The sequence below is a fragment of the Morus notabilis genome, unplaced genomic scaffold (genome assembly GCF_000414095.1).
Source record: "Morus notabilis unplaced genomic scaffold, ASM41409v2 Scaffold111, whole genome shotgun sequence".
In the NCBI taxonomy this organism is placed as follows: domain Eukaryota; kingdom Viridiplantae; phylum Streptophyta; class Magnoliopsida; order Rosales; family Moraceae; genus Morus; species Morus notabilis.
In genome coordinates, this window is record NW_010365775.1 from 173,899 (window position 1) to 187,421 (window position 13,523).

The 13,523-nt window shown below is 42.1% G+C and overlaps 1 protein-coding gene across 2 annotated transcripts in view; it reads left to right on the top strand.

The window, feature by feature from the left end:
• The window catches only part of LOC21395552 (protein ENHANCED DISEASE RESISTANCE 2), a 71,206-nt gene extending 58,485 nt beyond the window's left edge, over positions 1-12,721 (top strand). For both annotated transcript variants that reach the window (XM_010108574.2, XM_024172555.1), the window contains exons 15-21: positions 3,496-3,668; positions 3,890-3,991; positions 4,289-4,336; positions 4,983-5,126; positions 5,238-5,333; positions 11,814-11,915; positions 12,356-12,721. In XM_010108574.2, the coding sequence (XP_010106876.2) occupies positions 3,496-3,668; positions 3,890-3,991; positions 4,289-4,336; positions 4,983-5,126; positions 5,238-5,333; positions 11,814-11,915; positions 12,356-12,448 (758 nt within the window). In that variant the 3' untranslated portion in view covers positions 12,449-12,721. The remainder of the gene's footprint in view (positions 1-3,495; positions 3,669-3,889; positions 3,992-4,288; positions 4,337-4,982; positions 5,127-5,237; positions 5,334-11,813; positions 11,916-12,355) is intronic.
• The last annotated feature ends 802 nt before the right edge of the window (positions 12,722-13,523 follow it).

A 13,523-nucleotide genomic window follows, 5' to 3' on the forward strand; every position in this document is an offset into this window, starting at 1 on the left:
GAGAGGCGGCCTGAAGAGAGAGAGGTGGCCTGAAGGGATTAGGGGTCCAGAGAACCTGGCTTTGATACCATGAAGAATTTCAGAATTCTTTCATTGAATAAAATCGGTAATACATCCAAATATATATACAAAACGTCTAACAAAGGAAATAACTAACTAACTTAATTCTTTCCTAAAAATCAGGAAACAGAATCATGAGAGAGGATCACAACTGATGTCTCCTTTATTCCTAAAATACTTTCCTAAAATAAGTTTCCTAACTTTGACTTTTGAATATTCAACAATTGATGATTGTACTTGAGTCACTTGGATATTTTTGCTTAAACATAAATCCGATGTCAGTAATATCCTTCCAAATTTTTGTTCTATGGTAAAGACCTAATTTGGGGTCAATATCAAGAGATTCAGATCAGACAATGCTAGGGACTATTTCAATCAAGTCCTCACTCCATATTTCCAAAAGGAAGGAATAATCCATGAATCATCATGTGTCAATACTCCACAGCAAAATGGAGTGGCAGAAAGGAAAAATGATCATCTTCTCGATTCCACCCGATCCTTTATGTTCCAGAAAAATGTGCCTAAATCACTTTGGGGGGAAGCAGTTCTTACATCTGTGCATCTTATAAATCGTTTGTCCTCTAGGATTTTGGGTTTTAAAAGTCCAATGGACGTACTTTCCTCATTCTATCCAAATCTACGCACTACGAATAATTTGGTTCCTAGGATATTCGGGTGTGTGGCATTTGTCCATATCCATACTCCAAATAGAGCGAAATTAGATCCAAGGGTAGTCAAATGTGTTTTTGTGGGCTATTCTTCTACTCAGAAAGGATACAAGTGTTACCATCCTCCCTCAAAAAGGTTCTATGTCTCGGCTGATGTTACTTTCCATGAAGACAAATCCTATTTCAATGATCCTTATCTTCAGGGGGAGAATTCAGTAGTGGAAGATAAGGACATCTCTTAATCTTCATCCATCAAAACCCGAGTTTCCCCAGCCTCACTCTCCTGTTCCCGAGCCTCACTCCATTGAACCCGAGCCTCACTCTATTGAACCCGAGCTTGACAACCCAAATTCTGCCCTTGAGAATGTAAGATTTGGCAAAGGCAAAGTGTCAAGAAGGAAGAATGCTATCCTAGAATCTGTGCAAGTTCAAGACTCCAACCCAAGCTCTGGAAATGAGGTAACAATTTCTAATCATTTTTCTGAAACCTACATGAATAATGATGATCAGGATCTTCTCATTGCTATTAGAAAAGGAGTTAGAGAATGTGTAAGTCGACCTCTATACTCACTTGCACAATTTCTTTCCTTCGAAAAATTCTCACCATCCCATCAAGCCTTGTCAGCCTAAATACTATTGCCATCCCTATCAATTTGTCTGAGGCTTTAACTAATGAAAAATGGAGACAGTCTATGAATATGGAGATGGAAGCATTGGAGAAGAACAAAACTTAGGAGCTTGTGAAATTGCCTGAAGGGAAGAAACCAATGGGATGTAAATGGGTTTACACCGTGAAATATAGGGCAGATGGTTCAATAGAAAGATACAATGCGAGGTTGGTTGCTAACGGGTATATGGGATTGATTACCAAGAGACATTCGCTCCGGTGGCTTCAACGAATACGGTAAGAGTTTTGTTATCATTAGCAAGAATGCGTTTTTGCATGGAGAACTAGGAGAAAATCTACATGGAGGTTCCACCAGGTTATGGTCATAACTTAGCTGCACACAGTATGTAGATTGAAGAAGGCCTTGTACGGATTTAAGCAATCGCCACGAGCATGGTTTGGAAGATTTGCAAAGGTAATGACAGCTATGGGATATCAGCAAAGTCAAGGAGACCATACCTTGACTGTCAAACACTCATCCTCAGGGAGAGTTACAGTCCTCTTAGTATATGTTGACGACATAATTGTGACGGGAGATGATGATGAGGAAAGGCAGCGTCTCAGTCGATGTTTAGCTAAAGAGTTTGAGATTAAGATGCTAGGGAGGTTGAAATATTTTCTGGGAATCAAGATGGCTCATTCCAAGCAAGGTATTTTCATCTCACAGCAATATGTTACAGATCTTCTCAAAGAAACCGGGAAGACCACGTGCAAGCCAGCGAGCACTCCAATAGATCCAAATTTGAAGCTCGGAGAAGCAGAAGAGGATGTCGCAGTGGATAGAGAGATGTATCAACGCTTGGTGGGGAGACTTATCTACCTATCTCATACTAGGCCAAATATAGCATACACGGTAAGTGTGATTAGTCAATTCATGGATAATCCGAGGGAGGCACATCTACATGCAGCATACCGAGTATTGCATTATCTCAAAGGGACACCATGCAGAGGTATTTGGTTCAAAAGGAATGGAGGAGTGGTGCTTGAAGCGTATACCGATGCAGACTATGCTGGGTCAGTGGTAGATAGACGTTCAACTTCTGGTTATTGCACTTTTATTGGTGGAAACCTTGTGACGTGGAGGAGCAAGAAACAAAATGTTGTAGCTCGTTCTAGTGTAGAGGCCGAATTCCGAGCGATGGCTCAGGGTGTGTGTGAATTGCTATGGTTGAAGATTATTTTAGAAGACTTGAAGATTAAGTGGGATGGCCCAATGAGACTCTACCGTGACAACAAATCTACAATCAATCTAGCTCACAACCTAGCACAACACGATAGAACAAAGCACATTGAAATCGACAGACACTTCATCAAAGAGAAGCTAGACAGTGGCCTGATTTGTACACCCTATGTATCTACACAGGGTCAACTTGCTGATGTACTCACGAAAGGACTTAGTAGTCCAGTGTTTCAAAATCTTGTGTCCAAGCTGGGAATGGTGAACACCTATTCACCAACTTGAGGGGGAGTGTGAAAAACGCAATCTTATTGATTTTGTAAATAGGATATATTAGGAAAGTTTGAATTTTATATTTTGTATCCCTAGGATTAGGGTAATCAGTTAGTTTCCTGATATCCCATGAATAATGGGATAAGGTGTAATCTAGGAGATTCTATTTTTGTGTATAAAACCCTAAGAGGGCCAGCTGTAAGATTATTCAGAAAATAAGAAATATTTTTCTTCTCCTATTTTCCCACATATTGTATGAAATATAGAAGTGAATTGCAGTATAGGTTATTTTGAGACATGTTTTTTTGGGTCTATGCCTTTTTTGTGGTTCTGATTTTTGTAGTGTTTTTGTTTTAGGATCCTTGCCGTCTGTGTATTTGTACTGTTCTTTGATATTACGAAGTTCAATATTTCTTATTAAAAAAAAAGTGGCTGTGAAAATCAGGGATCTTCATCATTGGATTGTGAATTGCTACATCCTACACTTAGAAGTATAATTGGTATCTTTATATGTTAAAAAAATTAACGTATATCATTTATAGTCTTTCAACTCTGTGTTACACAATGCTCGAAAGAAAAAGTAAATTAAAGTTTAGAAAAGAAAAAACAAGTTCTAAATATTAACCTTACTTCTTCTTCTTTCTTTTCAGCTCCTGCAAATAAGGAATTGGACCCAAATGTGCTCCCTACCACAATTGACCCAAGCCAATTAGATGGCTCTTTGAGCAAAGAAAAGGATAACACTGATACAAACTGTTGGACTTCTCCAAGTGGATTGGGATTTATGATCAGAGGAAAGAATTACCTAAAAGACAACTCCAAGGTGGACTTCTCCAGTCATCTTCTTATTATTAGGCTGACTAGTTTGATTTATTGGGAAGTTGTTGTTTCACCTTTTCCTATCCTCTTTAATATCGATTAACTGTACATACTATGTATAAGAGTTCATGGTACCACATTGGTGATTCATATGCATTAGTTCCGTGGATGCTAACATACATACATACATATATATATATATATATATATATGAACATTTTTCAGGTAATGGGAGGAGATCCCCTACTTAAGCTCTTAGCTGTTGATTGGTTCACAGTTGATAGAAGTGTAAATCAGATTGCACTGCATCCCAAGTGTCTTGTTCAGGTAGATTTTCTTATTTCATTTATAGTTTTAACTTATTTTCAGGTAATACATGTAAAACTTAAATTTTGGTACTCCACATATTTTCCATCTTAGCTTTGACATGGACAAAAGTAAATAGTCTTATCTCAATTTATTCTATGAAGTTTGGACTACAGCTTAATTTAATGGATCGGGAATATTTTTTTCTTAATTTGATTTCTTGAAACTGATGTTAGTTTCTCTTATAACAGTATCCTTTTCATATTATGTGGCTTGATTTTCAATTAAACTTTTTAACAATATCCTTTTCAATTCCAGTCAGAAGCTGGGAAGAAGCTTCCATTCATTCTTGTCATCAATCTCCAGGTGTGTGTGCAAATGCCTTGATCCTATGTTTTTACATACACTATTTTCAGGCGATATATTCTTACTCCTTCCTGGTTATAGACTTTTAGTAAAATTATTGTTTCTCATATAAAAATAAAAGGGATACGACAGCGACTTTCACAGTTTTCATGGTTGCACTGGTATACTATTCTCCTCATCATTGGGCCAAAGTCTTCTGAAGAAGATGAATAGAGCAGGGAAGAAAAAAAAAAATCTTGCCAACAAAATTTGAAGTCATATGATCAGCCTGATAATATCTGCTCCGTATAAGTAGGTTTTAAGGTCGATTGAATAAGCGTTCATGTAGCTAGATGTTTTGTCTATATTGGCCTATGAGTAGCAATCAGAAATATTTAGCCTATACCTATGTTGCCTATGAATGTCATCGATAAATATTTAGCCTGTACCTATGTTGAATTACAAGATTTCTTTCTTGTGTGCAAAATGTGGGAGTGAACATATAACTGACTTTTTATTTTCTGGTTTCACCGAATCTTTTGCTTATGAATGGCACTGCATAATATTCAACCTGTAGCCACTTTGTTTTTGAAGATTTCTTTGGTGATATGATTCCTTTTAGCAAAGCATGATGGACATGGTAAATATGGTCTGGTTCTTATTTCAGGTCCCAGCAAAACCTAACTACAGTTTGGTACTTTACTATGCTGCTGAAAGGCCTCCCAACAAGAATTCCTTGTTAGCTAAATTCGTGGATGGCAGTGACATGTTCCGAGATGCCAGATTCAAACTCATTCCAAGTATTGTAGAGGTAGTAGCCTATTATGTGTATAAGATTCAGAGGTTCTGTTGAGTCCTTGTGGCATTGATATGTTTCTCTCTCAGCCGCATGTAGTTTATACTGTTTAAGTGAATGGTGAAGGGATATTGGATGGTGAAGCGTGCTGTTGGAACGAAAGCTTGCTTGCTGGGAAAAGCCGTCACTTGCAAATACTTCAGACAAGATAATTTTCTAGAGGTATGTCATTTCCAATACGAATCATGAAAACTAGACTAAGTTGTTTTGGCTGTAATTTTTTCTGGAGGCATGTGATTTCCAATATGAATCATGTGAACTAGACTTAGTTGTCTGCAGAAAAAAGGTCACTTAGACTGGACGGACATGATTGGTTTTAAGATGATTCACCTACTCTCTCTTAAATCTTCTTCCAACTCTGGCTCAAATCATATTCATCTATGCATGACTGTCTAGTCATTTTAGGATATTCCTTTTTGTTTTCTTTGTGGTTGTTTTTTTTCTAACCTTTTTTTTTTTTTTTTTTTTGCTGCAATACTTTTAGGACATTCCTATTTTGACAAGTTCAGTAGCTGCTTTAGACAAACTCAAAAAGAAATCATTTATTTTTCTGTCTTTACATGTAATAATTATATTAACTTGTAAGATAGAACTTATTTGTTTTTTATTTAGGGATTTGTTAAGACTTAGGTTCAGAATTTGAGAATTCACACAGCAAGTGAGAAATTGGAAAGGAAACAATTGGATTGAATTGATTAATGTGGCGTTTGGTTCATCGATTCAAATCATGTGATTAGAATCATTTTCGATTTACGTGTAATTTTTGTGAGAGAAAATACTGTAGAGAACCACGAACCATGATTTGAATTAGGGAACGAATCTAGGTACCAAACGGACTCTAAGACTTCAATTATCGAAGGAATTACAGGAAGATATGGGGGTGTTCGAGTGACCCCTTGCATTCCCTAGAGCCTAAAGCTGACAATTATAGAGAAGTTGATTCCTGCCTCTATGATCCCCTCCCTCTGGTTTTATTCTCTATTCTCTAACTAACCGTTTCCCTCTCCCCCCTCTCTTCTTCCGAGGCTCCTCTCGGGATCCGAGTCGTTATGTGGGAACTTCCCACAGCAGCCAGCCCCCCAGCTCCTTGCACTACTTCCATATCAGCACCCCTTTTCCCTCTAACAGATTCCACCTCACCAGCCTCCACATCACCTCTAACTGCCACATCAGTTCGACCACCTTTAGGCCTCTTCCTGGCATAGGTGAAACGTAATGGAGGTCTAGGGTGCCCATGAATACCCCCGGCCCAAAGATGCACCTTGGCCACAAGGTGGAAGTCTGGAAATGCTGCTTGTATGCGGTCGAAGTTTTCCCAACTGTCTTCGTGGTTTGGCAATGTATCCCAATGTATGAGGACCTCTAATTCTGAAGTAGAACCACGTGAAGCTTGGCGGACTCCCCTTAGCGCAGCCGGTTTAACCTGGAGTTCCATATCCGGAGTAAGCTGAGGTGGCAGAGTAGCATTCGGAATGGCAGAGCCCAAGGTGCGACGCAGCTGCGAGACGTGAAAAACGGGATGTAGGGCAGCAGACTCTGGGAGTTTCAAGCGATATGTGACTTGGCCTACTTTGGTGAGCACTTCAAACAGGCCGTAGAAGCGAGGCGCAAGCTTCTCATTGCGACGTTGCACTAGTGATTTCTGCCGGTAGGGACGAAGCTTGAGGTACACGAAGTCCCCCACTTCAAAGGAAACATTTTGGCGAGAGCCATCTGCTTGAGCCTTCATCTTCTGTTGAGCCCGCAGCAGTTGCTGCTTTAGAAGGTCCAGAGTGGCATCACGATCCGCTAGTTGCTGGTCGACAGTGGCCACAAGGAGAGTCCTATACCATAATGCACTAATGGGGGAAGGTCACGGCCGTAGAGTGCGCAGAAAGGGGTCATTTGTGTGGCGGTGTGGAAGGAAGTATTGTACCAATACTCAGCCCAAGGCAGCCACTTTGACCATTGACGGGGCGTATCCGATGAGAAACACCAGAGGTAGGTCTCAAGGCACCGATTCACCACTTCGGTTTGTCGATCCGTTTGAGGGTGATAGGTTGTGCTCCGAGCCAAGGTGGAACCTTGGTGTTTGAACAACTCCGTCCAAAACTTGCTCATAAAAATCCTGTCGCGATGGGACACAATAGTGCGAGGAATACCGTGTAGTCGGACCACTCTGCGAAGAAACTCGTCCGCCACCACCGTCACGGTGAATGGGTGCTTGAGCGGAATGAAGTGGGTGTACTTACTAAGGCGGTCGACAACGACGAGAATGGTATTGTAACCCTCCAACTTGGGCAACCCTTCAATGAAATCCATCGAGAGATCTTCCCATACTTTGTCCGGCAGGGGCAGGGGCTGTAACAATCCACTGGGGGCCAAGGTATCGTATTTGTTATGCTGGCAGATCGTGCACTTCACGACATAAGCCTCTACGTCCTTCTTCATACCGAACCAATACCAATCGGCAGCCAAGCGTCGGTAAGTCTTGAGCAAGCCCGAGTGTCCCCTTGCCACCCCATCATGGTACGTTTGTAACAGGTCAGCCACCAAACGAGAGTCTCATGAGACTACTACTCGCCCCTCCTTCATGAGGCGCCCTTGCTGTAAGGAGATCCCCGGATGAGCTCCCGAATCAGCCTGAAGGTCCGCAATTATGTGTGAGAGCTTTTCACCTAAGGCATTGTGCCGATGGAGCTCTTCCGAAAAAAAACCTAAGGCATTGTGCCGATTGAGCTCGTCCGAATCGAGCTCAAAGACCGTTGTCAAAAGCTGGAGTTCTGCAGAAGTGGGGAGGCACGAAAGCACGTCCGCGGTCTTATTCTCCAATCCGGGGCGATATTGAATCTCAAAGTCAAAGCCTAGGAGTTTGGACAGCCAGCGCTGGTGGTGTTCACTGACAACCCGTTGGTCCTGCAGGAACTTCAAACTTCGTTGGTCCGTGCGGATAATGAAGTGCCTCACGATAAGGTATGGCCGCCACTTTTGCACCGCCATCACAATGGCCATAAGCTCTCGCTCGTAGATTGACTTAAGGCGAGCTAAATTGGAAAGAGCTTGGCTAAAGTAAGCAATCGGTCGCTGGTCCTGCATCAACACCGCCCCAATCCCTACACCCGATGCATCTGCCTCCACCACAAATTCACACGAGAAGTCCGGCAAGGCCAGCACGGGCACTGTTGTCATGGCCGCCTTGAGTTTGTGGAAGGCATTTATGGCTTCTGCTGACCAGCAGAAGCTGTCTTTCGTTAGCAAGTTTGTTAATGGCCAAGCGATGGAACCACACCCCTTGAGGAACTTCCGATAGTAGCCTGTTAAGCCCAAAAATCCCCTTAGTTCCCGTAAGTTGGTAGGTGCCGGCCAATTGACCATGGTAGCGATCTTGGTTTGATCCGCTGCCATTCCCTCCTTTGAAATGATATGGCTCAAGTACTCCAAGGTGGATTGCTCGAAGCAGCATTTCTTTGCATTCACGTACAGGCTGTGCTTCGCGAGCTTAGTCATCACTACCTCTAAATGCTCGACGTGCTCATCCAATGACCGGCTATACACCAAGATATCATCAAAGAATACCAAAATGAATTTCTGGAGAAAGGGCCGAAATACCTCGTTCATAAGAGACTGGAAAGTAGCAGGAGCATTAGTGAGCCCAAAGGGCATGACCCAAATTCGTAGTGCCCATCGTGGGTGCGAAAAGCTGTCTTCGGCACATTGTCACTGCACACCCGAATTTGGTGGTAGACCGACTTTAAATCGATCTTCGAGAAAATGGTAGCACCATGTAGTTCGTCGAGGAGCTCATCTATCACCAGTATAGAAAAGTGATCTGGCACGGTCTCTCGATTTAGGGCTCGATAGTCGACGCAAAACCAACTCCCGTCCTTCTTGACAAGGAGAACCGGGCTGGAAAACGGGCTAACGCTCGGTTGAATGATTCCCGCAGTGAGCATTTCTGCCACCAACTTTTCAATCTCGCTCTTCTGCGCCTGCGGGCAACGGTAAGGTCGGACGTTTATTGGGGAGGTCCCTGCCTTCAGTGGGATGGAATGGTCCTGCAGTCACGGTGGGGGAAGGCCAGACGGCATTTCAAAAATAGCGGCATGCCGCTGTAGCACCGCTTGCAGGGCGGCTGGGATTGGTTCCTCCGCCACGTCCCTTGGCTGTTGTTCAACCGAAAACATTCCCAATTCCACCCAGAACCCATGTCCTTCCTGCTTCAATGCCCGCATTATGTTTTTTAGGGATACTGGAGACTTATAGAGGCTGGGGTCTCCCTGCAATACAACTGGGGTCTCGCCGATCTTGAACTTCATCAAAAGAGCCCGCCAGTTGACCGCCACGGCCCCAAGCGTCTCCAGCCACTGCATGCCAAGAATCACGTCCGCGCTGCCCAGCTCCAATGGAAGGAAATCCTCCACAATTTCAACATCTTGGACGGTCAAAGCCACTCTGCGGCACACTCCCTCTCCTTTGACTGTAAGGCCGGTGCCCATTACCACCCCATAGCCGCCGGTGGTATCTAGCCCCAATCCTAACTTCACCAATTCCATGGAAATGAAATTGTGGCTGGCCTCGCTGTCGATTAGGATCACCAGTTCCCCCCCTTTAATCAGCCCCTTGAGCTTCATCGTCCGAGGTGTGGTCAATCCAACCACGGAATTCAGGGACAATTCCACTAGTTCGTCCGCTAGGGCATCCTCTCCCGTCTCCGCTCCCTGCTCACTGGTTTTCTCACCGTCGGTCTCTTCTCCACTGACCATTAGGACTTGCAATTCCTTGTTGGGGCAGCGATGGCCAATCGAGTACTTGCCATCGCAGCAGTAACACAAGCCTTTTTCTCTCTTCGCTTGTAGCTCGGCGTCCGTCAAATGGCAGAAGGGGGAAGACGGTGCACTCATATTCTTCTCAGTGGTTGGTGTGGAACGTGGTTGGGCCAATGATCCACTTCGTGTCGCTACAACAGTAGGGAAGAGGAGGTCCTTGGGCCAGGGGAACTCTAGTGGGCTAGGCCATGGGAACTCTAGTGGGCTTGAGCTGGAGGTTCCTGTCCTCCACTCTTTAGGCCAACTCCATAATTCGGCCCAGCCCAGTAGGTTTTAGCATCCTAATTTCAGCCCGAATCTTTGGTTTGAGCCCCTTAATAAAATTCCCTTCCAAGACTTGCTCGGGAACTCCCGCCAACGGTGCCACCAGCATCTCAAATTGCCGGCGGTACTCCCTCACGGTGGATTCTAGCCGGAGAGCTAGGAACTTCTCATAGAGGCTCCCTTCTTGCGACGGCCTAAATGGCTCCAGAATAATCCGTTGTAGCTCCGCCCATTCTCAGATCACGCGTCGGCTGTCTTCCCACTGAAACCAGGCAAGCGCCTCTCCTTCGAGGCTGACCACTGCCACCTCCAGCTTCTCCGGTTTAGAACTCAGTTGAGAGCAAAGTATATTTCTGCTCGGTGTAGAACCTTCACGCTGTCGTAGAAGCTCTTCCAATTTTCAAATCATCAGTTCCATATTCCTCTCTAGCTTGGGAATCTTCTGTAAATCCTCGCGAAACGTCTCCTGAAGTTCTCCCTTGAACGCCTCCAGATCGCGTTGGATTTCTTTGCGAACTCCTTCCGCTTTCTCGTCCAATCTCTTAGCCGGTGCCATCCCAAGACTTGCTCTGATACCACTTTGTTAAGACTTAGGTTCAGAATTTGAGAATTCACACAGAAAGTGAGAAATTGGATAGGAAACAATTGGATTGAATTGATTGAGACTTCAATTATCGAAGGAATTACAAGAAGATATGGGGGTGTTCGAGTGACCCCTTGCACTCCCTAGAGCCTAAAGCTCGTCTATGACAATTACAGAGAAGTTGATTCCTGCCTCTATGATCCCCTCCCTCTGGTTTTATTCTCTATTCTCTAACTAACCGTTTTCCTCTCGCCCTCTCTTCTTCCGAGGCTCCTCTCGGGATCCGAGTCGTTACGCACTTCCCACAGCAGCCAGCCCCCCAGCTCCCTGCACTACTTCCATATCAGCACCCCTTTTCCCTCTAACAGACTCCCCCTCACCAGCCTCCACATCACCTCTAATTGCCACATCAGTTCGACCACCTTTAGGCCTTTTCCTGGCATAGGTGAAACGTAATGGAGGTCTAGGATGCCCATCATATTTTATTTTCTTCCATACAAATAGGTTGCTTCAAGCATACAAAAATCTCAACTCTTAATAATGAACTTAATTTGTCATCTTGGTCGCAAGTGTGATACTGATGTTTGCCTTGGGTGGCGTGTGATGTCTCAGCATGTTTGCACTTAGATTACAGTCATGTCTTATAGTTTTCTGACCTTTGGTTGCTGGTTAAAACCCTAAGGGCCCGTTTAATTCATGCGTTCAAATAAGTGATTCTTGATTCTGGTATTTGAAATTCAAATTTTTTGTGAGAGAAAAACATTGTAGCGGAATCAAAACTATGAGTTTAAATGCATGAAACAAACGGGCCTTAAATCTTGCTGGACTTTTATGTAAGGACCTTCTTTTTATTCAATACTAGGACTATGCATCATTAGCTTTGCCTTTATCGAAACAACATTCACATGCATTTTTGGTGATCTACTATGAAAGTGGCAAATTAAGCATTAAATGTCTGGATTGTTATTGGCCTTGTTATCTGTTATGCAGATTGATGTTGACATTGGATCATCATCAGTGGCAAGGAGTGTTATTGGCCTTGTTCTGGGATATGTCACAAGCCTAGTAGTTGATCTAGCAATTTTAATAGAGGTTTGTGTGTTTTTACTGTACTTCTATTTTCACTTGTGTTTCGTCTTTGACTTGGAATTCAGGTTCTCTGGAAAAAAAAAAGGCTAATTTTCACTTGTGGTGATGTCATTATTGGTTTTTCAACCAGTTAGAGATTGACGTGTAAAACTGGGGCTCCCTGTAGCATAAATTGTGCGTCCTAAAGTTAACATGTGAATCCATTATCAGAAGTGGTGATATTGTTTAAGTTCTAGTCTTTAGTTGTTGTTAGTTGTAGTTAATAATAAACTCGAATTATAGCTTAGGTCGATAGTAGTTGGTAGATGCTAGAACTTTTTAACACGTTAGGAGTATATTCAAGCTCTTGTGTGGTTGATCGCTTACTCAAATACTTTTAAGGTTGAGTCTCTAACAGTGATGCCTGCAAACTGAAGCAAGATGTTAATATTTGCTGATTGCAGGCAAAGGAAGAGGAAGAATTGCCGGAGTACATTCTTGGAACTGTTCGGCTAAATCGTGTTAGGCTCGACTCTGCTGTACATTTGGATGTTTGAGCTTGTTTCGACCTTCTTAATCATCTTCGTCCATACGGTTATAATTTTACTTGAATGCATACCATTTTTCCATTGTTGCCCACAGGCCAGTGTATATTGTACAGCAGATTATCCTACTCGCACAATCAAGCCATAGATGAATGAAACCTTTGTTGTCTTCCAAACGCTTGACATTGAAATTCACTTCCTACTCATTTTTCAACAATATATTGTGTACTTTTCATTATTGTTCAACATTAGCATAACCTACCTGTTCATTCGTCAACATTTTATAAGAATAAAACGAGTGTTTTTATTTATTAATTTTGGCTAAGATTAAACAAGATTTTATTTTTGTATTTATTTTGAAGATCTAGATTGAATCTCTTCTGAGTTTTGCCTGAATATGCTGGCAGCAGAAACGTGTTTGAGAAACACCGAGTGTAAATTAGAAGGGGTTGAGTATCTATATCTCCACTGTATTTTTTTATTTTATTGAAATGCCACGTTTTATCCCGTGTTTTCAGGTGTGTCACCACCATTCCTAGGTTCTAAATTTAACGTTAGACTTTGACATGATTGTCTGATTTAAGATTTGAAAAAGACGATATTAACAGATCTCAAAACAGCAGCTTGGTGAACATAGCTGTTGTTGTTGTTCTTTTTATTTTTTATTTTTTATTTTTAATAATAGAGTAAAATCAACTTCATAGTTGACATTGTCCTTTTTTGCACCTTAAATTTAAGCAATGGGTTTTAATTATGGTAGTCTCAGGAATTTCAATAGTCAAATAAGCATTAAGCTACGATCAAGAAATAATTACATAAAATGTGCAAGTTTTGAATCTAAAAATGTCTGCTTATATATAATATTATAAAAAGGCCTACTTCTTAACAATAAGGAATATGTAATGTCGAATATGTTCTTATTATTTATTGTGGGCATTTTTTTATATGGTTATTTTTTGTTTAATGACTGATTTTTTCTGATAATATATTACATGTTGACTTTTTTTTTTTTTTTTCTCTCCAATTAATATTGTGTAATATGTTTCTGATTTACATATTGACTTTCGTAAGTTTATTTTTGAGTTTT